This window comes from Boleophthalmus pectinirostris, unplaced genomic scaffold (assembly GCF_026225935.1).
Source record: "Boleophthalmus pectinirostris isolate CB_2022bp ecotype Guang Dong unplaced genomic scaffold, ASM2622593v1 HiC_scaffold_23, whole genome shotgun sequence".
Lineage (NCBI taxonomy): Eukaryota > Metazoa > Chordata > Actinopteri > Gobiiformes > Gobiidae > Boleophthalmus > Boleophthalmus pectinirostris.
Genome location: NW_026571207.1, coordinates 32,074,492 through 32,101,245, shown reverse-complemented (window position 1 = coordinate 32,101,245; position 26,754 = coordinate 32,074,492). Strand labels below are relative to the sequence as shown.

At 38.4% G+C, this 26,754-nt stretch overlaps 3 protein-coding genes across 4 annotated transcripts in view; 2 read left to right on the top strand and 1 right to left on the bottom strand.

The window, feature by feature from the left end:
* The first annotated feature begins 569 nt into the window (after positions 1-569).
* Positions 570-21,799, top strand: appl1 (adaptor protein, phosphotyrosine interaction, PH domain and leucine zipper containing 1). Of its 2 annotated transcripts, none has more exons than XM_020922077.2 (21): positions 570-726; positions 2,930-3,028; positions 3,615-3,674; positions 3,747-3,818; positions 4,227-4,314; positions 4,425-4,466; positions 5,094-5,152; positions 7,113-7,259; positions 9,071-9,153; positions 10,642-10,803; positions 12,491-12,679; positions 13,527-13,569; positions 14,008-14,064; positions 14,141-14,229; positions 14,835-15,070; positions 15,139-15,310; positions 16,261-16,297; positions 16,530-16,661; positions 17,056-17,106; positions 17,192-17,281; positions 17,754-21,799. In XM_020922077.2, the coding sequence occupies exons 1-21, from the start codon at positions 673-675 to the stop codon at positions 17,901-17,903; spliced, it is 2,112 nt and encodes a 703-aa protein (XP_020777736.1). In that variant the 5' UTR covers positions 570-672; the 3' UTR covers positions 17,904-21,799. The 2 variants fall into 2 exon arrangements, with proteins under 2 accessions (XP_020777736.1, XP_020777735.1); XM_020922076.2 differs by having other exon boundaries at positions 14,832-15,070.
* A 999-nt stretch (positions 21,800-22,798) lies between these two features.
* Positions 22,799-26,754, bottom strand: part of LOC110157709 (ADP-ribosylation factor 4-like) — a 7,391-nt gene continuing 3,435 nt past the window's right edge. The window contains exons 5-6 of the mRNA XM_020922070.2: positions 25,424-25,546; positions 22,799-23,104 (exon numbers count right to left, since the gene is read on the bottom strand). Coding sequence (XP_020777729.1) covers positions 23,021-23,104; positions 25,424-25,546 — 207 coding nt within the window. The 3' untranslated portion in view covers positions 22,799-23,020. The remainder of the gene's footprint in view (positions 23,105-25,423; positions 25,547-26,754) is intronic.
* The window catches only part of LOC129410680 (uncharacterized), a 14,186-nt gene continuing 12,838 nt past the window's right edge, over positions 25,407-26,754 (top strand). Inside the window, exon 1 of the mRNA XM_055159460.1 lies at positions 25,407-25,626. The gene's annotated coding sequence lies outside the window, so the exon portion shown is untranslated. The remainder of the gene's footprint in view (positions 25,627-26,754) is intronic.

The window sequence follows — 26,754 nt, the reverse complement described above, 5'->3', positions numbered from 1 at the left end:
GTATCCCATCTATTTCTAATGTTACGTTGTTTTTTTTCTTTTTATCATTAAATAAAATGAGCTCCATGGGCTCCGAGCTCTGCCGGCTCCGAGTTCTGGCCTGGCCATGGGCTCTGTGCTCCGGTTCCTGGGTCGTCCAAATAGGGGTGTCCTGCTCATTTTTTTACGCTGCGATCTTGCTTATATTTGCTATCACAGGGTATTCGCAAAGGCCTTTTTTTTTTTCTTTTTTTTAAATTTAGGTTTATTATGTTTATTTATTATTTAGGTTTTGTTTATTTATATTTTTTATATTTATGATATATAATGATTATTATAGGTATACCTATAGCATGTATTTTGGAAAGTTCATTTTAATTTTCCTGGGAGCAAGAGTTTCCTATTACGGAAACTATTTCTGTGCCACTGCCATTTTGGTTCTTTTGGGAGGTTGTTGCAAATGGAAAAGATAGATCCGTGTTAGAGCCAACATGGCGCCGTTTCTCTTTAAACAGACAGCCAATCAGATCAGTAGAAAAGTATTCGCTAACGAATCAGATCATGGTTTGTGGGCGGGACGTTCGGTGCGGGTGGGTCTGTTTTGGGTGTTGTGATTTCCTGGGAGTTGTTGGTCCGATTTGACCGAGGTTTTCTCTGTGTATTAACGCCGTGTAGCGAGCCCTAGCCGCTGCCATGCCCGGGATAGAGAAGCTGCCGATAGAGGAAACCCTGGAGGACAGTCCGCAGGTGGGTGAGCCGGCTGGAAGCTGCAGCCAGCCCGCTAAAGATAGCCTCTTTTATGGTTCGGCTAACTGTCTGCTAGCGTTAACTGTCTTTGTAGCCACCAAAGTGCTAATAGCTAATCGCCTCTCACTGCTGTGTGTCAGCTTAGTTTCTACATTTTAACGCATAACTTTTCATAAATTATCCAGTTGTTAGGCGGAAATATGTGGATTAAACCTGTTAAACATCAGGTGATCAAACACAACAATTAGCCTGGGAGTTCCTTAACACTCCACTCCTCTGAAGCTAACTGTTATAGAAGTGAAAACTGATCCAGATGTGAATAAACTCGGTGCTATTAAGAACTAAAGATGTCATGTGCTTTTATAGACTCTTGTCATAGATTTTGACATCACTCAATGGGTGTGGCAATTGTTTTGTACAATTTAAAAGGGCAAAAAATAGAAAATATTGAATACAATGGGGAGGTGATTAGGCTTCTAGACCAAAACACACAGAAATCTAGATGGGCAAACACAAATCCTTAAAATAGCCTGATGCAATGTAGGATAAAAGGACATGAAGCATGGGTTCAAGTTTTGACTATTATTACAAATATTTAGAAGACATAACAGACGTAACATTTCTTCACATGATTATATTCGTTTACTACCCATGTAAAAAAGAAGGTAATACTTTGTTGAAAAAGTTTTGTGTAGGTCCATTAGATGAAGGTCTTAAGGCCAAAAATATATTATGGGCAATGCAGTCCCAGTGATCCTAGTGATCCAGATATATAAAAAAATAATTAAATAAAACTGTGGTGTGAATTTGATAGACCTTCAGTATAAAAAATAAAACATACGCATCATTTTTCCTTCCTCACAACATCCTGTGTTGCGCTCTCTGAGAACTGTTTCACAAGTTTCAAATTACCGTCAAGACAAGAAGATATTTTAGCCTCTAGATTTGGTTAAATGCCTTTAAGATACCACCAACACCTTATATACGTATCACTATGAATGACAATATAAAATTTCACCATTACAATCACTCATAATTCTTAACTTTAAACTGTCTTTATATAAATACGTGGCTTGCTAGGACTTTTTTGTGTAAATAGTTGTTTTTGCATGAACCCCCCCTTCAGGTGTAGTCTTGTGAGTGCAGTTTGGGTCAGATACGTAGACATGTGTCATAGTTCATAGAGCTTTTGCCCTTGTTTTAGTTGATTAATCAATTAGCAGTCTTTAGCTGATGAAGAATTTCTTTAGTCTATTACAGCCCCACTTACCACCACTGTAGTAGTAGTAGCAGCAGTAATATAGTAATGCAGTAATGCTCACCTGATTAAGTGCCTTGAATGCGTTCAAACCTGCCCCAGTTTATTAGTCTCACATACCAAACACAGGTCAAGTTAAGAGTAGGCATACTGTATTTCTGTATATAACCCATCTGTCAGTGTAGGGCTGCAGTGATTAATCAACTAATCAGGACTTGTCGACTATTTAAAAAAAAAAAATCTTATTGTGATAATATTGTAATATATCGATATTTGGGCTATACAGACTCTAAAACACATACGAAAAAACTTTTATAAAAAAGACAGTGGCATAATGCCAGAAAATAATACAGTTTATTTGAAAATAATGGTGTATATCCAAGTCTCACGATACAATATTGTCACGGTATGAACCTCATGGTATGATATTTATTGCAGTATCGTGGGAAAGCTCATGATTAGAGATGTAACAATATCCAAATTGCTCGGTATGATATTTACGCAATATTTTCTCGATATACATCTCACGGTATAATATTTATTGAGATATTTTATGGAGGTTAATAAAACTGTTACTATGCAACATTTTCCTCTTAAAATGCCTTGACAAGGCTTAATCCAAAGAACTAAAACTTAAAAGTGCTTTGGACTGTTATTTCTTCTTGTAGTCTACACTGATATGCAGAAAAGGATGATGGTCTATGTAGTTCCCTTTGTCTTTTTTTTTTAGCTATTGCTGCCCCTTAACTCTTAATTTAAGCAAAGAGACTTGTAATTAAATATATTGTGATGGTCCACGATATTACTGTGAGAACTTTGATGAAACGATATCACAGTATTTCGGTTGTTGTTACATCCCTATTCGAAAATAACGGTTAGTTGTAGTCCTTCTTCTATGCATGTCGTCTGACTGGAGCTTTTGTGTTTTGTGTTTTTCTGTGTCAGACTCGTTCTCTTCTGGGTGTTTTTGAAGAGGACACGGCTGCAATCTCCAACTACTGCACTCAGCTGTACCAAGCCATGCACCGGATCTATGACGCACAGGTGCCCAACCACAAGCATCAACGCACAATGTTTAGAGGACCGACCTTGTGTTATTTTTGGATCAGTGTTATAATGTTGTTTCCTCATCAAAAACATAATTGTTTCATTAACATGTTTTGTTTCATTAACATGTTTAACCTCCTGACACCCGGCACAAATCCTGCATACTTAGGCTGTGTTCTTCTCTCAAATGAAAAACACTCTGTTCCACCTTGTGAGGTGCTCCACTGTTTTTTAAACTCCATACACCTTTACTTGAATCATTTAGGTGGTTTCAGTCCTGGAATTGTCTATCTCTACTGAAAAAGTAGCTTTTAACTAACTAACGTGAAAAATACCTTTTACCTACTTCATGATATCACAAGGTGGAACAGAGCATTTTGAGCTTTTTTAGATATAGACAGACGAATAATAAAGGACATGTGTGAATGAAATAAAACACAACTTCGGATATGTTTTTGAGGAGGTAACATCATTATAACATGGCTTACAGCTCACTAGAGTCCATTTTGCGTAATACAGGACCTTTAATATGAAATGACAGCTGAGGTAATTTACTTTATGTCTTGTTTAAATATTTTTGCAGAATGAGCTCAGTGCAGCCACTCACCTGACGTCCAGACTGCTCAAAGAATACGACAAACAGGTGAATGTCTCCCACACAGAAAAACATCTCTTTCTCTTTTTATGCTAACTGTAGTTCCTGTGTCCTGTGCAGCGTTTTCCTCTAGGGGGCGATGATGAGGTGATGAGCTCTACGCTGCAGCAGTTTGCTAAAGTCATAGATGAGGTACGGTTGATTCTTCTGTGTTTAATCTTATGAAGCCATTTTAGAGATCATTTTATCCTCTTTTTTTTTGGATAATTTTCTTGTTTAGAACTACAGTGGAAATTATGTGGTTTTTAGACCTTGTTAGACCTTATTAGCTGGAATAGTCCGGTTATAGACAATAAATCGGCAGATTTTTTAATTTTTTTTTCATGACCGATGCTGATACTGATTGATCAGAATCCAGAGCATCCAATGATAAGCTGTACAGATATTTTTGGGACAAGATGTAGGGCCCATTTTGATTATTTTTCCTAAGTTTTATCACTTACCGTACTATAAACTTTAAAGCCAAAGAAAGCTTTGTATTTTTAAGTGTTCACTGTTCCTCCATCTCTATAAAATCTGTCACATTTTTCACATTTCCAGCTGAGTTCATGTCACGCTGTTTTATCGACCCAACTCGCAGACGCCATGATGTTCCCCATAACGCAGTTCAAAGAGAGAGACCTCAAAGGTAAAAGACTGAAGTAAAATGTCATCACCAGATCAAATATCGTGTTTTACCCTTTTCGCCTGCTGCAAACCCGTATGTTGATTTTCTTAATACTGACATTTTTTCTGCAGAAATTCTTACTCTGAAGGAGGTTTTCCAGATTTCTAGTGATGGTGAGTCTTTTCACTAGAGATGTTTATGCACAGACTAATTACTGTGTTTTTGCAGTTAGATTAAAAGTACCAAATTTTATTCAATACACTGTCAGTCTCACTGAATGTTTTTACTGCTTTTTACATTTTAGATACATACGGAAAACATCAAATATGAAGTAAGATATATGGAATTTTGTAGTAATGTAGTAATTTTTGACAAAGCAAAGGGTGGCTACATTTAGAGTTATAAAATGTATTAAAAAATAGTAGTGTTATTTAAGTTTTTTGTTTGCTACATAATTCCATATATATTACTTCATGTTGATGCCTTCTGTATGTATATAAAATGTAGAAAGCAGATAAAATAAAGAAAAAAAACAGCAATATTCAATGTGAGGGTGTGTCCAAACCTTTGACTGGTCATGTATATTTGAGCAAAATTTGTCCTAGTTTTGTTTTTCACATTTTCAAGATGGTAAAAATCAGGCAAATCAGGCCTTTAATGAAGTACTTTTGTCATTATACACAAACATAAAGTGCAGAATAGAATAGTTAACAGACTTTTTCACACACATACAGTTGCATCTAATTCATAAATAAATTAAAAAAGCGACTACAGTTCTTGTCATTTGTATTTTATTTCAGATCATGACATGGCCATAAACCGATACAGCCGTTTGTCCAAGAGGAGGGACAATGATAAGGTAACACTATATAACACTACTATACTACTACAACACACTATGGGGCCACTCATTTCAGAGGGTAGTGCCCACTTGTCTCATTTACGTTTACAGTGACTAACTTTTTCAACAAAATTGTACAACTTTTATTTCTACGTGAATCATGCATTTGACAATGTAACAGTACTCTTACATGAATATATGTGTTCGCTACTCACTGTGAGTAAGTCCAAGTAACAAAAGTTTTATGTTGACATAGTTTTGTTTTTCTCATTTTTGCACTCTGTCCTGGTAATCCACTAAAACCATTATTTAATGTTCTGTACTGAATTTAACTGTAAATTAGATGTTACGTCCACACAGTGCTTTTTCATTCTTACTTGAGTAATTGCTTGGCTCAATATTTTGTACTTCAGTGATATTATTGATCCTTTGTGGTGACATCATGCTGGGGGTGTTCTGCATGTATGTGTATGTTCAGTAGTTACCGTCAGTGTTAGGGAGTAACGGATTACATGTACCAGAGTTACGTAATCAGAGTACAAATTATGAGTAACTGTATTCAGTTACAGTTACTGTTTCAGTGAGTGGTAATTGGATTACAGTTACTTTGTTGAAATAAACGGATTACACGGTGGTATTTTCCTGTTTTTCGCATTTTGGACTATATCCGACCTTTTTTTTTTTTTTTTTTTTTTTTTTTTTGGTAATTCCAATCATTGCCGGAAACTAAACCAGGTCTAAACTAGATCTTAACCAGGTCGAAACCAGGTCTAAAACCAGGATTTAACAGGACTAAATCATACTGCATGGACCTGTCTCCTCGTCTTCTGTCAATAATATTTTTAATACGGTTCAGTAAAGTCTGGGCTTTTTATTTTCTTTTAGCCGATAAAACATCTTATATTACGATATCCTGGTCTTTGCTTCTGTACAGCAAATCAAGTAATCCAAAGTATTCAGATTACATTACTCACTTTAAATAATTTAATGGATTACGTTACAAACTACATTTTGAGGAATGTAATCTGTAATCTGTAGGGGAATACATTTTAAAAGTCACCTTCCCAACACTGGTTACCGTTATGACACAATGCACACATTAACGAGGGAAGGTAAGAGGAGAGTTAAAAATGCTAGCTAACTTGTGACTGTAATGTTTTTTGAGAGGCGAAACTACTTTAACAGAAAAAAATCATCTGACCTGTTCCAACTAAGTCATTTTTTTACTAGTCAGGTTGTTTTAAAATAAAACTCTTAACATCTAACAAAGCCTCAGACAGAGCAGAGCCTACAGTTAGCATCACACCCCCAGGGAATGTTGATGAGCATCAGCTGTAAAGTACCAATAGTATAGTAACGTATAATAACAATGCTCTTACTTGAGTAAAATTTTTTACTCTGTCCATCTCTAACCAATGCATTTATTTGTGTAAAATAGCAAAAATTCTATTCTGTCAACTGGACAAAAGTCTTACGTTTTGCAGCTCATCCTTTCTCCTCATCCTCATGCTTCAGTTCTGGTCAGACGCTGATGGATACTGCCTTATATCAGCCTGAAGGAAGGAGCTAACTACACTGAAACTACTCTGAAACTTACACACCTGCTTGTTTACAGTTTATGTGTGTTAGCTCAATTCAGTAGTTTCAATAGGCCAAGCTAACAAACATAAACTGTAAACAAGTAGATGTGTTAGTTTCAGTGTAGTTAGCTCCTTCCTTCAGGCAGATAAGGCAGTGTCCACCAGCGTCTGACCGGAAATGAAGAAGCAGCTTGGGTGAGCTGAGTATTTGACCAAAAAGACATTTGTTCAGTTGACAGAACTGAATTTCTCTTTTGCTCTGGATCCTACCTGGGCAACTGAGGGATTACTCGAACATTTGTATAAAATATAATAACAAATGACAGCAAAATTAACAGATATTTCCATGTCCTGTGTGTGTGCCTGTGTGTGTGCCGGTGCGTGTGCGGTGCCTTCAGGCTCGTGCGGAGGCTGTGGAGGACGTGTACACGGCTCGTAAAAAGCAGCATCAGACGATGATGCACTACTTCTGCTCCTTAAACACTCTGCAGTACAAGAAGAAAACGGCTCTACTCGAACCTCTGCTCGGATACATGCAGGCCCAGGTACCACATCCCAACACACTTTATCTGTTTATTTACTTTATAAAACATATACAAACATTTATAACAGTTCATACAATTCTATAGAAGTCTTGTAAAAAGGGAACTCCCCAGAAGCTACCTTATCTTAGAAAAGGAACCCCAGATATATGCCGAACAAAATACATAGTAACAAGGTTTATAAGCATGACGGTATACAAAGAGATACACAGATAAAGGAAGACAATAAAAGACCGTAAACTGATACTTTGCATTGACATCATGCTGGAGGGGTGTTGTACATGTATCTCTGTGGTGTGGTTCAGAAGTTACCATGGTGACACAATGCACACATTAGCCAGCACTAAACTTTTATTTTATTGATCCACAAGGGAAATTATTTGGACACAGTAGCTCATACATCATAATATAATATAACAAGAGAAAAGAAATATATAAATAGTAATAATAAATTCTAAATAAGTAGCAAAAAATGAAAGAGGCTGGTGTCAAATAAGGCATAATTATATAAATGTATGGGTACAAGAAAAAAATAAAATAAAAATAAAAACTTAAGAAAAATATCTTTGCAATATACAAGAGGTTGTAAGGAAAGGACCCCGTCAAAAAAGTTTAAGATAGTCTGAAAACTCATTTAAACTGCACATTTTCAGGAGCCTGTGATCAGCGTTCATGGTTCTGTTTAGGTTTAGTTTAATTTTCAACAAAAATGTGAGAGTGACTAAAAACTGTTGGCTAATGTTATCTAGCTTGTGATTGTATTGTTATTTGAGGGGGGTTATACAGAACCTTGCTCACCTGTTGTAGTTCCACCTAAGTCAGTTCTTTCTGGTCAGATTGTTTTAAAATAAAGCACTGATTAAAGACCAACTTGAGTAACAGAGCTTCAGACAGAACAGAGCCTTCACATGTTGATGACATCAGCTGCAAAGTATCAATAGTAAATAGAAAATAAAACTGTTAATAAAAGTCATTAAAATACATATAGAGTTTAGGGCCAAGGCTCCACCAGGTCAGGAAAACATTAAAGGCCCTGATTTTTCCACATGTATTTGCGTACAATTTGTTTTACCCCAGTACAGATATACTAGTATATTATACCAGCTGGTCTTGAGTGCAAAATAATCTGCTGTGTGCTGTCTGCATCTAATTATTATTGTCCATTAATCAGGAAGTGTGCTTTAGCATGATAGTTGCTAACAAAACAAAACCCAATTGACAGATGGATAATCCTTTACTAATCCCCAAGGGGTAAATAGTTTAGCGTATTTTCATACCTGGATGAGTAATAACTAAAGGTGTGCTATGTAACTTTTTGGTTGAGGGTTTGTCACCTGTTTCCATGGTTATGTCAGTGTTTTGCACGGAATGTTCCACAGTATGACATTAAACAACTTTACCTTATATTTATTCAATTACAGGTGGTTTTATAGCTCAGAAATTCCTAGAACAACAGGCAATGTGACTGAGCGGGGTCACCTCTCCACAGATCTGACCTGTAACTTGGTCTGGTTTGGTCTCCACGATGATAGAAGTGGTCTAATGCCACACTGCCATTCCAGATGAAGCAATAACATCTCCTTGAAGAAAAACAATTGATAGACCCACAAGAAAAGTTACACAATGCACCTTTAACTTGCATAAACTGCTAAAGATTTTCCAGAGCTGTCCCTTGCAGGTGTGCGTTGCCGATCCCTCGCACTCCTTTAAAAGCCTTTTCAGTGAAACCGGTTCTTCTTATTATTTTTTTTCTTTTGCGCTGTTCTTTGATTTTCAGTCTTTTATGAAACTTAAACCTCTTTGTTTTGTTGCAGATCAGTTTCTTTAAGCTGGGCTCAGAAAACCTCACTCAGCAGTGGGAGGAATTCCTGGGAACAATCGGAGCCAGCGTCCAAAAGTAAGAGAGATGTTTTACTTCTACCATTACGCATCTCCTGTTCTGTAGTCTTTTGGCAACATTTGTGATTTTTTTAAATTATTTTTTTTAAAGTAAATTGGTGTGCAGTTATTCTTATTTGTTTTGAAATGTAAAAAACAAAACATACATCTATTAAAGGGCTATATATTATAATGTTTCCTCATCACAAACATACCTTGAATTGTGTTCTGTTCATTTACACATATTGCACATTTAGGCTGTGTTCTCCTCTCATACTGAAAACACTCTGTTCCTCCTTCTGATGTCATGTGGTGATACAGGAAGTGCTCCACTCTGTTTTTAAACTCCATACGCCTTCATTAGAATCATTTGGATCATTTCAGCCCTGGAATTGACAATCTCTACTGAACTAAAGGTAAAAGGTAGCTGTTAACTTGAAAACTACCACTACATGACATCACAAGGTGGAGCATTTTGAACTTTGGGGATATAGACTAATAATAAAGTGTTACTCAAACTTACATATGAGTGAAACAAACACAACTCCGGGTATGTTTCTGATAAGGTAACAGCTTAATGCTCACAAGAGTCAGTTTTGTGTAATATAGACCCTTTAAAATGTCTGGATAGTATTGGTATTTCTAGCTTCAACCTGTCATGAGTTGGACTAGTGGCCCGTTAGTCGGTACTGCAGCAAAAAAATTCTCTGCATTTTTTCCGTAGAGCGCAATGTAAACACAAACAGCTCTGATCATAAACCTTTTCTCAGCTCAAAATCCTTCACTTGTCTTAAACAGTTTTTTAATTGTTTAATTTGACTACTCTCGCTCTGATTGGTCAAAATGGTCACATGGTATGCGTTAAAAAAGCTCTAACACTTACAAAAAAAAAACCATTACAAACCATATGTATGAAAATGTAGGCTGCAGCTGAGCCTAACTCAAGCTGCCTTTACTGTGAAGAGAAATGCAATATATTGTTCTATAGTCTTCATGCAAACACCTTCACTGCTCACTGTGTGAACTGATGTAGTCCTAGTGCCCTCTACTGGTGTTTTTGAGTAGGCTACAAATTTCATGACGATTAAAGCTTTGAACTGGTTTGGCAAAAAATTGAAAAAATATTGAAATTTGAATAATAATCGATACTAGAAACAACTAAATTGAGCAGGTTTCGATACTAAAAAGGTAACATTCATACACAGAACAGAGATGAACCTTTCTTTAGAATGATGTTGAGCTCTATCAGAACAAGTATAAGAACACATAGACTAGTATACACCCATGGACCACTGTGGAACCTGCCTGGACCACTGAAGGATTACACAGATGTAAGGCCACATGGGATATATGTTGGAGTCAGTATTGACTTGATTGAGTATTGAGAAATTGAGTTTGAAATTTTAATATCACAACTAAAAACACAAAAAATTACCAAGGTTTAGGACTGAAAAGCCAGAATAAAGTGTACTATCAGAATATCAGTCTAATATAAGTCTCTTCCCAGTGTACGCAGAGAGATGGAGGAGGAGGTGGGGCAGATGCAGCAGACCATACAGCAGATGGAGAGATCATGTGACCCGCTGTATGCGCCATGTGACCCAGACCCCGCCCACTCCCCTGTGAGCCGCAACCTCACCCGGAAACAGGGATACCTCTACATACGCAAGTAACTCCCCCACAAGTTCACACTTCTTTGCAATTGGTTAATTCCACCTGTCACTTACTCAGGGCTTTGTTGAGTCTGACCACTAGAAGGTGTGGTACGGAAAAGTGTCTTTTTTTGAGCATGGAGCTGCATCCAAGAAAAAAAATCTGTAAATCACAATATAGCGATTTTACCAAAACAATGAAAAGCAATGAAAAGTGGCTCCTCCTTTCACTGCATTTGAGATTAATCTTTGTCAAACATGTGGCCAGCAGTAACAACAGAAGAGGTCTGCTGTGAACCGGACCATCTCTCCTTGATTCACTTTCATTTACTCACTTTTACAAGCACGGAAACACTGCCAGCACACAGCGCTAGCCTCAGCTAACTTGTATAGACGTTAGACTTTATTCTCCCAGAGAGGAAATTATTTTTCACTAACACAGGTATAATTATGGAAATGTTACTTCGCGGCGCCAAAACTTTGGTCTTTTCCATGAAGTGCAACATTCAACGGTGAAAAAATCGGGCAGTGGACACCAGGCTTATAGAGAGATGGATAGATGGATAGATGGATAGACAGATAGACAGATACATTATTGATCCCAAAGGAAATCAGTAAAGTGCAAAGTATATAGGACAACAGGTAAAGTGGGTACTCCGAGTTAGGGGTGGGCGATATCTCGATATTTTAAATATGTCGAGATATTTTTTAAAGTCGATATGGATTCTGACATATCATATATATCAATATAATGCTTATATTCAATTCCGATTTCACTGCTTTGCTTGTTTGCTTTCACTGTGCGCGCCCCCGCCTCCCTGATTTTGCTGCTTGTGTCTCATTCACGCCTCACTGTCGCTGTGTATACCGAAAGTTGGTGCCAGTGAAAAGCTTGTAGCACCACGAACCTTTTCTACCATTTACAGTCAAGGCCATCAGAACATCCTCTTATTCCATTGAGTCATGTCCTTTAGTCTGAAAGAAGCTGAACTGCATTAGCGGCACAAGGAGTGCGCTATTTATGCAAATTAGCCATGCGGTTCTAAGATTTGTTTCTGTAACGTGTGTAAAACTGCATTAAACACATAATAATGTCAAATGGGCTGATGTGGCTCTGTAGTCGTTATGCTTTAAATGTTGTAAAGTTTAGTCATGTAAAGTTTATTTATGCAGAAGAATTTAATGAATAATCTGCTGCAGTGTAACTTGTACAACATTGTTTGGAAACGTTCGGTTTGATTTGCGCAGTGGATTGTGGGAAACCTCAGAGCTCCTTACGCTGGTGAGGATCATGGATCTGTTAAAATGAAGAACCTCCCAAGCTTCCCGTGTTTAAGGAGCTCTTGGTTATCATATAGTTATCAGTTAATGCAAAGATGAACTTGAGTTGAGTTGTTTTATTATGAATGAAAAGAAGGCAATATGTATTATTTCTTTACTTTCTTTTATTTCTATTTCTTTTTCCTAGATGAACTGCCAACCTCTTGCACTTCAATAAAAAAAAAGACCTTGTGGAATTTGGCAGATTTGTTTTTGCAGTAGATATATATCGTATTTCGAGATATAGCAAAATATATCAAGATGTATTTTTTGCTCCATATCGCCCAGCCTCACTCTGAGTATTGTCCCAGTGGTGATTTCCATTGTATTACTGTACAGTGTGGTACCTGTTGTTGTGTTAACCCGTCTGTCTCTGTGTGTCAGTAAAACGGGGCTGGTGTCGTCGTCATGGGAACGGCAGTACTTCTTCACTCAGGGGGGAAACCTGATGCAGCAGGGTCGTGGAGAGGTCGCCGGGGGGCTCGTCATGGACCTGGACAACTGCTCCGTGATGGCGGTGGATTCGGACGACCGCCGCTTCTGCTTCCAGGTCACAGCATTCGACGGGAAGAAGTACGATTTCTATACAGGTTTAGTACCGGTCAAGTCCTGGTTTAGACCTGGTTTAGATCTCGCCCAGTCCAGTTCAAGATGCACTAACCTTTTGGGAAGGGGTCCACCACTTTTTGTCACCATTATTAACTTTGGGCTTGTGGTGTCATCTGCTTGCCTCCAGGGAGATGGATATGTTTAATGCCATACTGTGGAATATTACAGGCAAAGCAATAACATATCCATGGAGACAGGCAGGTGGTGGACCCTGGATCTGAAAAGTTATGTAACTTTGGTTTGTTTTTGTCTTTAGCAGTGATTTGGGTCTATGTACTTCAGGTTTAGTCCTGATATAGTATATAGGCTTTTGCTTTTGTTTAGCCCTTATTTAGTTGTAATTTAGACCTTCTTTAGTCCTGATTCAGTCCTAGTTCAGACCGCATGTTGACCTGGTTTAGTCCTAGTTCAGACCTTGTATAGACGTCGTTTAGTCCTAGTTCAGACCTTGTGTAAACCTGGTTTCATCCTAGTTCAGACATCGTGTAGACCTGGTTTAGTCCTAGTTCAGACCATGTGTAGACCTGTTTTAGTCCTAGTTCAGACCATGTGTGGACCTGGTTTCATACTAGTTCAGACATTGTGTAGACTTGGTTTAGTCCTAGTTCAGATCTCATATAGACCAGGTTTAGTCATAGTTCAGACCTCGTGTAGACCTGGTTTAGTCCTAGTTCAGATCTCATGTAGACCTGGTTTAATCCTAGTTCAGACCGTGTGTGGACCTGATTTATTTCTAGTTCAGACCTTGTGTAGACCTGGTTAATCCTGGTTGAGATCTTGTACTGTAAGTTAAAATTTAGTTTTCTTTCAGAGCGGTGACGTTGCAGTCTGAGAGCAGAAAGGACTGTGAAGAGGTATTTGTATTTTTTACTCTTTTGACTCAAAATTACTGTTCAGCTGATATTGGACTGATAATTCCATGGCCGCTATTGCTTTTCAAATCTCTAATTTCTTTAGGTATTAATTAAACATTTTACCATTAATTAATTAATTAATTTCAACATAAATATCCCCCTCTTATGGATGCCTATTTTCTATCTTCATGGGAACCAAACCAGATCAAGTTATTAGTCAAATCTATGGAGAAGCAACGCAGCTCACAGTCAGAATGCCTGTTTTTCTACAAATTTTTTGAATTCTTTAAAGTTACACTGTTGAACACTCCAGGCAGAATACCACATAGCCACATATAAGAGACACACCTCAACCAAAAAGTTACATAGTGCACCTTTTAGATGCATTTTCCCCATAGACTTATAATATATATTTGTACATTTGTGTGTCTTCTGCAGTGGATCTCTACCATCAACAACATCTCCAGGAGGATTTACCTGAGCGAGAACGCAGAGGTCAGTGTCTCACCTGATTCATTTTGCACAGACTGAAAAAATCAAGTAAAAGTGTTCAATTTTTGTTTGATTGAAGGAGCTGGCTGCGCGAGTGAACCAAACTGCTCTGGAGGCCGTGACCCCATCTCCATCATTTCAGCAGAGACACGAGAGCATGAGACCCAGGTAACTATGTGATGCAGGGACCTGACATGGAAGCTACTGTTTTTCTAAAGGGCCCATATTACACCGTTTTCTGAGCTACGTCATAATGTTGTCTCCTCATCAAAAACACACCTGGAGTTGTGTTGTTTCATTCACACTTGTTTAAAGGTGTAACTTTTTGGTTAGGGGTTCCTCACCTGCTTGTTTCTATGGATATGTCACTGCTCTGCTTGGAATGTTCCACAATATGACATTAAACAACTCTACCTTACTTTTACTGAATTACATGTTGGTTTAATTGCTCAAAAATACTTAGAATACAAGCATTTTGACTGCGAGTGGGATTGCCCCTCCACAGATCTGGTCTGGTTTGGTTTTGGTTTTGATCTGGTTTGCCACACTGTGAAATATGCCAGACAAAGCAATAACATTTCCATGGAAAAAAGCATTTGACAGATCCTCCACCAAAAAAGTTACACAATGCAAAAATGGAGGAAACAACATTATAACATATATCAGAATACCTTGTAATATGGACCCTTTAATAAATTCTGTCCTTTGTGTCTCTAAAGTGGTCATTTACTAATTCATTTCTGTTATTCTGTTATTGCCCTGTATTGCAGTAGGGGTCGCCCCGCTCGTGCCAGCAGCATCAGCTCAGTGGGGTCAGAGCCGTCTCCAGCTCTCTCTGTGCTCTCATTAGACGCTTTGGTCGCCCCGGATACCCCCATCCAGTTCGACATCATCTCCCCGGTAACAGAGGAGAGCGGAGGATCACAGCGGACCTCGGCTCAGAGCGGGGCGGGGAGGAGGAGCAACCCGTTTGGAGAGTCCGGAGACGGGGCCGGTGAAGACAGTGAAGGTACAGGCTCTGAAATGTAAACCATGAATTAAAATGACATATGCACTGACTCCCCTGTTTGTGTTCAGACTCGATCTTGCACCAGCTCTTCATCGTGCGGTTCTTGGGTTCCATGGAGGTGAGGACGGACTCCGCAGACGTGATCTCTGAGACCATGAGGCAGATCCTCGCTGCTCGCGCCATTCACAACATCTTCAGAATGACGGAGTCCCACCTGCTCGTCACCTGCGACTGCCTCAAGTATGTGCTCCTAGTGTCACAATACTAATATTTCAATTTCACATTTCAATACTAAGGTTTAAAATTTACAGTTTATATGACATTTTGATAATCTGATTTTTGGTGCATTAAGTAGGAATGCACCAGTACTGATACTAGTATCGAATATCAGCACTGGATCAGGTATTGGTTTGATTATATTGGTTCAGCAGATATCCTTGTTGGGCCTTTAACTGGGTGTAATGATTTACAGACATATTTATTTTGCATAATGTTTGAACTTTTAGTCATACCACCATTAATTGTGTTTTGAGGAAACAAGTGCCATTTTCTGTCCCCATACTAGTATTGGTTCATATCTGGTATCAGCAGATAAGTCAGAAAAACATGGATCAGTGCATAGTCACTGTGTTAGATCGTCTGTGGATTTACCTTTTGCAGTATCGTGAAAATACAATAGAATTCATACAGCTGTGTCAATGCTTTGCCTGGGATCTAGAATCCACACTTTCAGTACTTTATAAAGATGTGAGTCTGGTCACCAGTGAATCTCCCAGAGTTCAGATGAGCATTATTGGCAGATGGATTAGCCAATCAGGGACATGCATGGTTCATCCCTATCAAATATAGCTGCTTATGAGGAAAAAATAAAGAAATAAAAAAACTCGATTAAAATGAGGTGAGAGAAATTAGATGTTATTTGTAAATGACAGGTGACCAAGGAGCTCCTTCGTTTCATGTGTCGCTGAAAAAACAACTCTGATTGGACAATCACGTTTGGGTGGTGGGAGGCCGTATGGACCACTCTTATCCCTCTGTATAAAAATACATAGAGCTTTAATTCTGGATTTGCCAGTCAATGCTGGCTCCTGCTCCACCCATATTCAGTAGATGAAAATGCATGTATGTGTATATGTTCCATGTTTCATATGAGCCAACAGTATCCCTAATGTTGTTTTTTTCTATTGCAGACTCATAGATCCCCAAACCCAAGTGACTCGACTCAGGGTGAGTTCAGAATCAAATCATCAATTATTATCATCATCAAATCAAGTTTTGAAGCAAATAGAAAAGAGATTGTGATTAAAAAAATATATTTATTTATGCTGTTACGTCAAAGTCTAAATTCAGGTCTCAGCCGATCGTTAATGATTTAGAAATGACTGAATCTCAAAATACCTATGCCTTCTGTGAGTGCATCATCTTATGTGTATGATCTTATATTCCCCCTGCTCCTCAGTTTCCGTTGTCTTCGGTGCTGCAGTGTCAGTCTCATCAGGACAACAAGCGTCTGTTCGGCTTTGTGCTACAGACCAACAGAGACTCACGCTCCATCTGTTACATCTTTGAGTCCAACAACGACGGAGAGAAGGTCAAACAAACATCCCTGTACCAATACTATTACTACTACTGCGACTATTTTGACTACAACTACTACTATGGATACTATGAGTACTTCTACCACAACTGTTACCACTGTAACAATTACCACCGCTACTATTGCTATTACCATCACTATTACTACTGCTATTACTACTGCTGCTGAATATTATCACAGTTTTTGTGTTTCTTGAAAAATGTGAAAAAATATTTTTTTTGTTTGTTTTGAATAATCACAAGTACAAAGCCAGAGGGCTAAGACTCCAGCCTCATACAGGACAATACAGGATTACTAATGTATCAAAATACAACTTTGAATATGTTTATGATAAGGGCGATATTATGTAAAAAAAAATTTTACTTAACCATGTTATAATATGTTTCAGATTTGTGACAGTATTGGGCTTGCCAAGCAGATCGCCGTCCACTCAGAGATGGTGAGAGCTACAACTAAAGCTTTGTTTTGATTTGATTTTTCAAAACAAAAAGGGAAACTGTATTGACCTGATGATTTTTGTGCAGGATCGAAAGGCGGTGGAGAAGAGGAAGGAAGAAGACAAGGCCAAAGAGAAGCAGCAGGAGGAGCTGAGCAAACAGAGGCAGATCGAGAAGGTCCCAATGAACTTTTATAGATTTATTATTATTAGTAGTAGTATTATTATTATTATTATTTATTTTATTTTTTTCCCCCATGTCCCTCTTCTGTCCAATGGAGAGGGCAGATCTTATAACCTATTGTATATTTATCTTTTTTCACAAATTTTTTTCTTACTTACAAAAATCTTAGACATGATGTACCATTTATTTCTAATTTAATTTAGCTATAATTTTGTGTTTTGGTTCTCAATATTGAGTTTCCAGTTAGAAGGCAGGATGAACCTCACGTGAGTCCCTTATTTTGGGTTGCCAGTTTGAATTTTGAAATCTTAAAATATCTCTCTCGAATCTGAATGGTCACTACCGAAACCCTAGCCAGTCATGAGTCAGTGCTAGTGCAGCCTCTGCAGCATGTTGCCAAGTTTGAGTAAATTTATTGAGCTCAGATTTTGACCTGTTTGTTCTGTTTGTACTGTGTGACGTCCAGGACCTGGAGGAGCAGAGCCGTCTCATCGCAGCCTCCAGCCGCCCCTCCACCACGCCCTCCTCCTCTGACGGACACGTCCTCGTTCTGGGCCAATCAGAGAACGGCGAGGGAGCTCAGGGGGAGGGGCCAAAGCAGGAGTCAGATGCATAAATAAACACTATGACTCCTCTCGCCTGGGCTGCCCCGGGACAAATGAACTAAGCGAACCCCCGTCGCTCTGTGGAGGTGACGGGAAAACATGGCACAGAGTTTTATCTAAAGACGCTGCTTTTTATACTGTTTAACACTCATGGACTTCAGTCATTTCAGTCGAAATAAAAGACCCAATCTGGAGCGCGGAGAGGTTTTGATTGGTCGACAGCCATTAAGTCCCGCCCCCAGTGCCTAAATAAGAACAAACAGGAAGTAAGAAACAGTTCTGTGGAGAGACAAAGTGCATGTCCTGTATCTGAAAACCCTCCCTCCATCCAGAATCTCAGAAATAAGGGTGTTAAGTTTTGAGGGTTTTTTTTTTTTCACTGATTGTATTGGACTAAAATGAGACTAAACCAGGACTGCAAAACCTTTCTGCTTGAGGGTCTGTCACCTGCTTGCTCCCATCTAGATGCTATTGCTTTGCCTAAAATGTCCCACAGTATAGCATTAAACTTGAATATCTGAATGGAGACAAGCAGGTGATGTCTGCCTTTTTAGCAATAAAAACATCTGTAATTCAATGCATGAAAGATAGGCCGTTTCAATCTCATGTTACGGAACATTACAGCATCTCCACCACAAAAGTTACATAATGCAGCTTTAATAGAAACATTAAAAAATATAAAAAAGCCACAAGTTTGCATCATATCTCTTAGCTGAGATACTGGATTGCTTGGGTTTCAGATTGATGGAAAATTCATCGCCGTCGCCATAGTAATTAACAATTCAAAACATGAAGTGATATCTTTAGAAGGGAACTGAAACCCATGAACATTTTTCTGCATTCTACTCCATCTCTCCACAGAAGCCTTTTCCTGTCAAATCTTTGTATTGATACTTTGCAGTGACCTCATGTTGGGGGTGTTCTGCATGTATGTCTACGGCAGAATGTTTAACAGGTGTTTCATGTTCCACAAAAAAGTAAATTTTATGTGTTAGCAACTTGTTTAACCTCACAAATAGCTCATCCATTGTAGTTCCAACTAAGACAGTTTGTTCTGGTCAGATTGTGTTAAAATATAACTAAAAAGATTAAGTCGAATTTGAATAACAGAGGATGCGACAGAGCAGTGCCTCTAGTTAGCATCACGTCCCCAGGGAATGTTAATGAATCAGCTGCAAAGTATTAATTGTGGTATATTTAAGGTGCCAACTTCATTTCAGATCAGTGTTAGAGGCTCACATTCTGCTCACGGGAGGAAACCTGGTCTATCGCGCTGTTGTCGTGACCCCGCATACAACATTTACCGTATTTTCCGGGCTATTAGACGCGCTCTTAAGCCTCTAACTCCATCAAAAAACGACATCCAGAGCACCCCATACACAAATCCACTCAGGCATCCCAGCACAACTTCGGTAAACTACAAAGCTGCACCACCTGCAGCGCATGCAAACACACACGGAGCAGACAGCGACCGCGCGGCGACAAACACCCACAGCCACACTCATCACTCCGCGCCTACGAGGAACGGAACGGAGGAACGAACCGAAAAAGCGAGTCCAATGTGCCACTTCTAGACACAACTGAACAACTGAGTCACTGCGAACACGCCAACAATCCAGAGGTCCCAGACAACACCCTCCCTACACGCCACAACTGAACAAAGCCCAGAGTCACCGTGAACGCCACAAACAAAGTCCCACTGATCCATCCAGCTGTTGTGTTTCGTTTAAAGTCCAGTGCAGTTTATTTGTGAAAAAAGTTCAAAAATAGACCATTTAATGAAGTGCGTTTTATAATCCAGAGTGTCTAATAGTGCGGAAAATACGGTAACTTTAAAGCTCCTACATTATGCAACATCGCTAATGAGTTTTAAGCAGTGTTAGAATGTTTCCTCATCACAAACATACTTGAAGTTGTGTTTTGTTTTATTCATACACAAAAACTGCAGATTTATTCCAAGTTAGACTCTCAAACATGGACGGATTGGAACCAAAAAACGGCCCTGGACTTTCCTCCCACAAATCTGTCTACCCCTGCTCTCAGACTGAAAACACTATTCCATCTTGTGACATCATGTGGTAATACAGGAAGTGCTCCGCTGTGTTTTTAAACATCACTAGAATCATTGGGATTATTTCAGACCTATCAAAAGATAGCAACTACCGCTTCATGACATCACAAGGTGGAACAGAGCATGTAGACAGACTAATAACAAACAGATTACTCAAACATTTGTAAATGAAACAAAACACAACTCCAGGTCTGTTTTTGAGGAGGTAACAACAGGATAATAATATTTTTTTAAGCTCGCAGGAGTCAGTTTTGTGGAATATAGTGAGCAGAATGTGTTTTTCTTAAATTTGAATTATATTTAACAAACATTTATTTATAAACATTATAAACATTTTTATACGGTTTGAATTCTGGACTAACAAATATATTTTCCTTTTTATCTTAAAGTGCATGTGACATTTTTCATGTTTTTAATCATTACTTGGTTTGGTGGGATACAAAATATAGATCACAGTTTAACATCAGTTAAAAGACAGTTTGTGTAAAGAAAGTTGAAAAGAAAAGTTCAAAAATACAGGAAGAAGTGGGAATACCTCAACCTATGTTAACAACACGGAAAATTACATCCAAAATGCAGCAACAATTTCTGCACATGGAAAGCGGGTTTCTCAGAGTTTAAACCTTCATTCAACAAACTAAATCAAATAGTCATTTAAGTGTATTAGTTTAATCATAACTATTGTTAACATTATAGTTTTTAGGTAGCACAGCTCTACATAAGTCACATCGGCTGCCTGTGTTCAACCAGGAAGTAAAATGATAAACTTCACCAAAGTAAAACAAAAATAAAAACTAGCCGAGATTTTTAGTGAAATGTTCAATTATTATGATGTAATGAACAACAGTAGCTCAGCTGGTAAGAGCGTTTGTTCATTGATCAGAAAGTTGGTGATTCAAATCCCGCTCCCACAGATAAACGCTATCGTTGTGTCCTTCGGCAAGACCCATCTTGCCCCCAGTGTCTGCATACAGTGGTGCATGAATGTTTGTGTGAATGGGTGAGTGGTTCCTTGTTGTAAAGTGCTTTGAGTGCCTTGAATGTGGAAAACGCTGTATAAAAACGTGACCAGTTACCAATTTAGTTTTAATGAAATGCATCTAACCTGTCACATGCACTTTAAATCCTAAAATGGACAAAGTGACTGCAATGGGCACATTACAATATCTGTCTTCTTCACAAATGGAAAGAATAACAAAGAGGTAATCAAAATAATAAAACGATTAAATTAAATAGAAATTAATACATTAAAGGTGGACAGTACTTTTCAGCTTGTTTCCATGGAGATGTTTATGTATTAAAGACAAGAAGGTGGCACCACAAGACCACAAGTTACAGGTCAGATCTGTGGAGAGACAAGTCCGCTCACTGTCATAATACCTACGTGTTTTTCAAGTTATTTTTGAGCAATAAAATCACCTGTAGTGCAGTCAATATTAGATCAGTGTAATAATATACTGTGAACCATTCCTGGCAAAACAAAAACATCTCCATGGAGACAAGCACAAAAGTTACATAGTGCACGTTTAATTGAAATAAATAGCATTAATTGAGTGAAATCAAACATCAGTCAATTCAAATAGAATCTATGTAATAACTTGGATTTGTTTTTGTATTCATTGACATCTATTGGATTTAAATGCAATTCATTTCTTTCTTTGGACTAAATCTTTTGCTAAATGAATGAACTGTTACTGAGATGGGGCTGATTTTGGTGAAGGATTTTTGTGTTTTGCGCACTTTAGAGAAAAAAGGCCATGATTAAACAGCTGTAAATATAATTGTATTGATATTAATGATGATGGAGGTGGGGCTGTGAATAAATGACTAACTCCACCTGCCTGGCTCTTCAGTTGATGAATTAAGTGCACCTCAGTATATTAATGTTCATAAGTTCACTTGTTCAGGTAAGTAAAGTGCATTTCAGAAACGCAATGAAAGATTTGTATTTATTTATTTTATTTATGTAGATTTTATTTGTATTTAGAATGAGGAATATTTCACAGTATGGCATTAAACCTTTCTATCTTCATGTAGCCCAAACCAGACCAAGTTACAGGTCAGATCTGTGGAGAGGTGACCCTGCTCACAGTCAGAATGTCTGTTTTTCCAGGTATAAAACCATCTGTAATTGAATAAATGTAAGGTAGATCTGTTTAATGTCACACTGTGGAACATTACTGGTAGACATGCACATCCAGTAAAAATTGCGAGTGCGTGCTGGGTGCAAAGACAGAAATTGTGCAAAAGAAGAAAGAGATCCGCACGGCAGTTATTCAAAGCTCCCAGATTTTTATTTCAGTGACACCACAATGTGACGTTTCGGGTCAAGCCTTTCTTCAGACATGAAAAACTTCAGTTTCACACCTGTTTTATATATAGGCCAAGGTCTAGTCACCTGTCAGAAATGGGCGATTTTAGTTGTTCCTGTTCTTCAAAACAAAGCAGAACAGGAACAACTCAAACCTTCTCTGACCACTGTAAAAGAAAGAACGACATTATGGAGTGGGACAGAGCAACACCATTGGGATGTTTAAATCCATGTTTAAATCCATCTATTCAGACCGGCTTTTAACACTCAGTAATGCAGTGACACTTTGTACATCTTGTTTTATTTCATTGTTTAATGTTTTAAATGCTTTTATATTGTGTTGATTTTATTGGAAAGCACTTTGGTCACCTTGAGTGTCGTAAAGGGCTCTATAAATAAATTTGATTGAATGATTGGTTTAAATCGAGGACTAAATCCAGAACTAATCAAGGTTTAAACTAATGTAGGGAGAAAATATTACTGCTTAAGTTTAAAGTGGATATAAACTCAAATAAAAGGTGCTATTACAGTTAAAATAAGATATATTTACAGAGAAAGCGCAGACATTTAATAAAAATATACATTATTATTATAGATATACAGCATTTAACAAAAATATCCCAAAACTGTTCCTTCAAATTAGCTCAGTGCAAACAAAGACAATAAATTAAACATTCTTTTAAGTATAATAAAGTGACAGCATTGTGTTTAAGGCTCCTGAGACAGTGGGAAATTTTAGTATTGTGTTATTTGTGGATGTGGTTGGAGAGCCAGTCCAGACCCTCGGTGAGACCTGCTCCAGAGACTGCACACGACGCCTGAACCAGCCACTGGAGAGAAAGAGAGATGAGGGATTAAAACCGGACTAAAGCGGCCAAAATCAGAAGGGAACAAGGACTGAACAAGGATCTGTCTAACCAGGACTTCACCAGCGATGTAGCCTAATTAAAAGGAGAATAAACAGCTACTGAACCAGCACAAAAATGTCTCTAAGCGTGTGTTCAAATTTGGACTAAACCCAAAACATAACCTACTCTTGACCAGGACTAAATCAGCATTAAGAAGGGACCAAACCAGCTCTACACGAGGACCAAACCAGGAGTGTGAATGACTCTGGAGGACTAACTGGCTGATGCAGTAGTTACCCATCTGTTGTTGAACTACATCTGTAGTAAATACACTGCACACAGACTTTATTTTGATCAGATTACTTAACTCATGACTCTACACACTGTTGTTTTGATCGTTGGACTCAGTAGGCTTTAAACTTTCACTTCGTGTGTCTGAAACGCCACCACGGACTTCATTTTGATGCTTAAATGGAAACTTCTATTTCACAGACTCGTGGTCTTGGGTCTAGGGATGCACCAATACCAATTCTGGTATCGGGTATCGGCCTGACATTTGTCGATACCATGCACCGATACCGCTATTACGCAACACTACACAATATCAATGGTCACGTTCAGGATGGTATTTTGTTGTTCTACCGACTTCAGTGTCTAGGAGGAGACAAAGAGTCAAAAGATACAGCTAGTCATATGTGCAAATAATGCTCAATCATGTCGTCATCAGCAGTTTGGAAGTATTTTAGTATTAAAGAGGACGACAGGAGTAATACAGATTGCAAATTATGTAGTGCCAAGGTGTCGAGAGGTGATTTAATAGAAAGAATTTAATCAAACATTTGACGACACACCGCAGTGAGTACACAGATATGATGTTGCCTAAAGTACCAGTATCAGTACTCAGTATCAGCAAGCATAGAAATTATTATACTCGTACTCGTATCGGTTTTCAAAAAAAGTGGTATCAGTGGGTCTCCTTGGGGCTCACAGGCCTCGCTCAGACCAGTCCAGCTGTCACTGCAGTGTCTGAGTGGTTTTGTTGTGGTGTAACAATCACATGTGCATGTGTTAACTACTCATATATTAAGGGAACTAACTACTCATCTGTTAAAAGAAATAATTACTCATCTGTTAAGGGAAATAATTACTCAATGTGTTAAAGGAAATAATTACTCATCTGTTAAGGGAAAAGGCTCCAAACTGAAACAAGCATCTGCCGGCAGCAATGAGCCCACGGGAAAAGAGGACAGTGTTGGGAAGGTGACTTTTAAAATGTATTCCCCTACAGATTACAGATTACATACCCCAAAATGTAGTTTGTAAAGTAATCCATTAAATTACTTGAGGCGAGTAACGTAATCTGAATACTTTTGGATTACTTGATTTGCTGTAGAGAAGCAAAGACTAGGAAATCTTCACATAAGATGTTTTGTCTGATAAAAGAAAATAAAAAGCCCAGATTTTCCTTAACCATAATAAAAATATTACTGTTAGAAGAGGAGGAGACACGGTCCGCGTGGCAAGGTTTAGTCCTGTTAAATCCTGGTTTAGTCCTGTTAAATTCTGGTTTAGTCCTGCTTTAGTCCTGTTAAATCCTGGTTTAGTCCTGGTTTTAGTCCTGGTTTCATCCTGGTTTAGACCTGGTTTTAGTCCTGGTGTAGTCCTGGTTTACACATGGTTTTGTCCTGGTTTAGACCTGGTTTTAGTCGTGTTTTAGTCCTGGTTTAGATCTAGTTTAGACCTGGTTTTAGACCTGGTTTTAGACCTGGTTTAGTCCTAGTTTAGACCTGGTTTTAGACCTGGATTAGATCTAGTTTAGACCTGGTTTTAGACCTGGTTTAGTCCTAGTTTAGACCTAGTTTTAGACCTGGATTAGATCTAGTTTAGACCTGGTTTTAGACCTGGATTAGATCTAGTTTAGACCTGGTTTTAGACCTGGATTAGATCTAGTTTAGACCTGGTTTTAGACCTGGTTTTAGACGTGGTTATAGCTCAAAGGGGGGATATAGCTCAAAATGTAAAAACAGGAAAATACCGCCCTGTAATCCATTTATTTCAACAAGTAACTGTAATCCAATTACCACTCACTCACTCAGTAACTGTAACCGAATACAGTTACTCATAATTTGTACTCTGATTACGTAACTCTAGTACATGTAATCTGTTACTCCCCAACACTGAAAGAGGAATAAAGCAAGACAGAACTAGGAATAAAACGGGACTAAATAAGGATATGCTCAGTTCCAGGAGCTCTAAACCTGGCATAAACCAGGACTAAACCAGACTTGAAACAATACTCACAGGGTTGGAGACAGCTGACAGTCCGAGGGCGTCCGTGATGTCAGCTGTCGACATGGCGCGGGGGAGATCCTGTTTATTTGCAAGGATCAGTAAAGCAACGCCCCGCAGCTGATCCTCCTGTAACTGTGAAGAATAAAAAACTTTGTATCTCCGAAAGCACCAGAAACAAAAGGAGTTCAACAGTGACCACCCGCCCGCTTCTAGTAAGTACATTTGTTTGCTAATCAGCTATGGGTTAAGTAATGGTCACTCAACATTGCCTGGGATCCAGAATACTCACTTCTCCAGTAAAAATGTTTATATTGCATAAAGACCTATAATTTATTTTTTTCAGTTTCAGTTTCTCAACTGTTATAAACAGCTAAATTATGAAAACATTTTGCCTGAGTTTAAACATGTTTTTGGACTGAAAACAAAAGCTTTATGGTGTGGACATTTGCTCCCACATCACTGGTTAGTAGGGATGGGCATTCAATTACATTTTCTTAATCGATCGTCGGGAGAATTAACGATTGATTATCAATTAATCATTAACTTTTTTTATATTAAAATGATCATCATTATTATTACTATGTGCACTACTAATCTGCATAAATAAATTCAACTTTACGACATATAAACTATAACCACTCTAGAGCCACATCAGCCCGTTTGACATTATAATGTGTTTAATGCAGATTTGTGCAAGTCTCACAGAAACTAAACTTAAAACCACATGGCTAATTTGCATAAACTAAGCGAAGGAAAAAAACAACAGCTCTTGTGCACTGATGCGACACGACTCAGTGGAATACAAGTTAGTGTGACCATATTTATGTTTGTCAAAACCAGGACACCGTACGGGGGGTGGGGACTCGTCATCGACATTGAGCTACTCTCACCTGGCAACGCTTTTTCATGTTTTCGGTGTCCAGGCAAAGCTTTTTCCCACTGGACACTGAAACATATGTGCTGCTTTGTACACTGTGCACATGGCCTCACACTTGCCCCGACCGCAACGGAAAGCGTGGAATTTCTTGCAAAATCATCGTTAAATACACATTTGCGCTTCGGTACGTTGCAGGCTGACCGTCTGTTTGTGTTTGCTCGCTCCTTCTGAGTGCAGAGAGTTACATGTACAGACCCCTGTTTGGTCACGCTACGCACAGCAACCTACATTCGGTTTGTCGATTAAAATGAACGTAATCGATGAAATTCTTAATGATCAATTATTGATTAATCGACTAATCATGCCCATCCCTGCTGGTTAGCCTCGTTTATATTAGAATTTTTCGAAAACTTTATGAACAAAATAAACTTCATGAGCAGGTTTCAGTGTGGGAGGGACTGTT

Coding starts and splice junctions, on each gene's coding strand:
- appl1 (XM_020922076.2), top strand. CDS start 673: ATGCCCGGGATAGAGAAGCTGCCGATAGAGGAAACCCTGGAGGACAGT. Junction 5,153..7,112: donor AGAGGAGGGACAATGATAAG/GTAACACTATAT, acceptor CGGTGCCTTCAG/GCTCGTGCGGAGGCTGTGGA. Junction 7,260..9,070: donor TCGGATACATGCAGGCCCAG/GTACCACATCCC, acceptor GTTTTGTTGCAG/ATCAGTTTCTTTAAGCTGGG.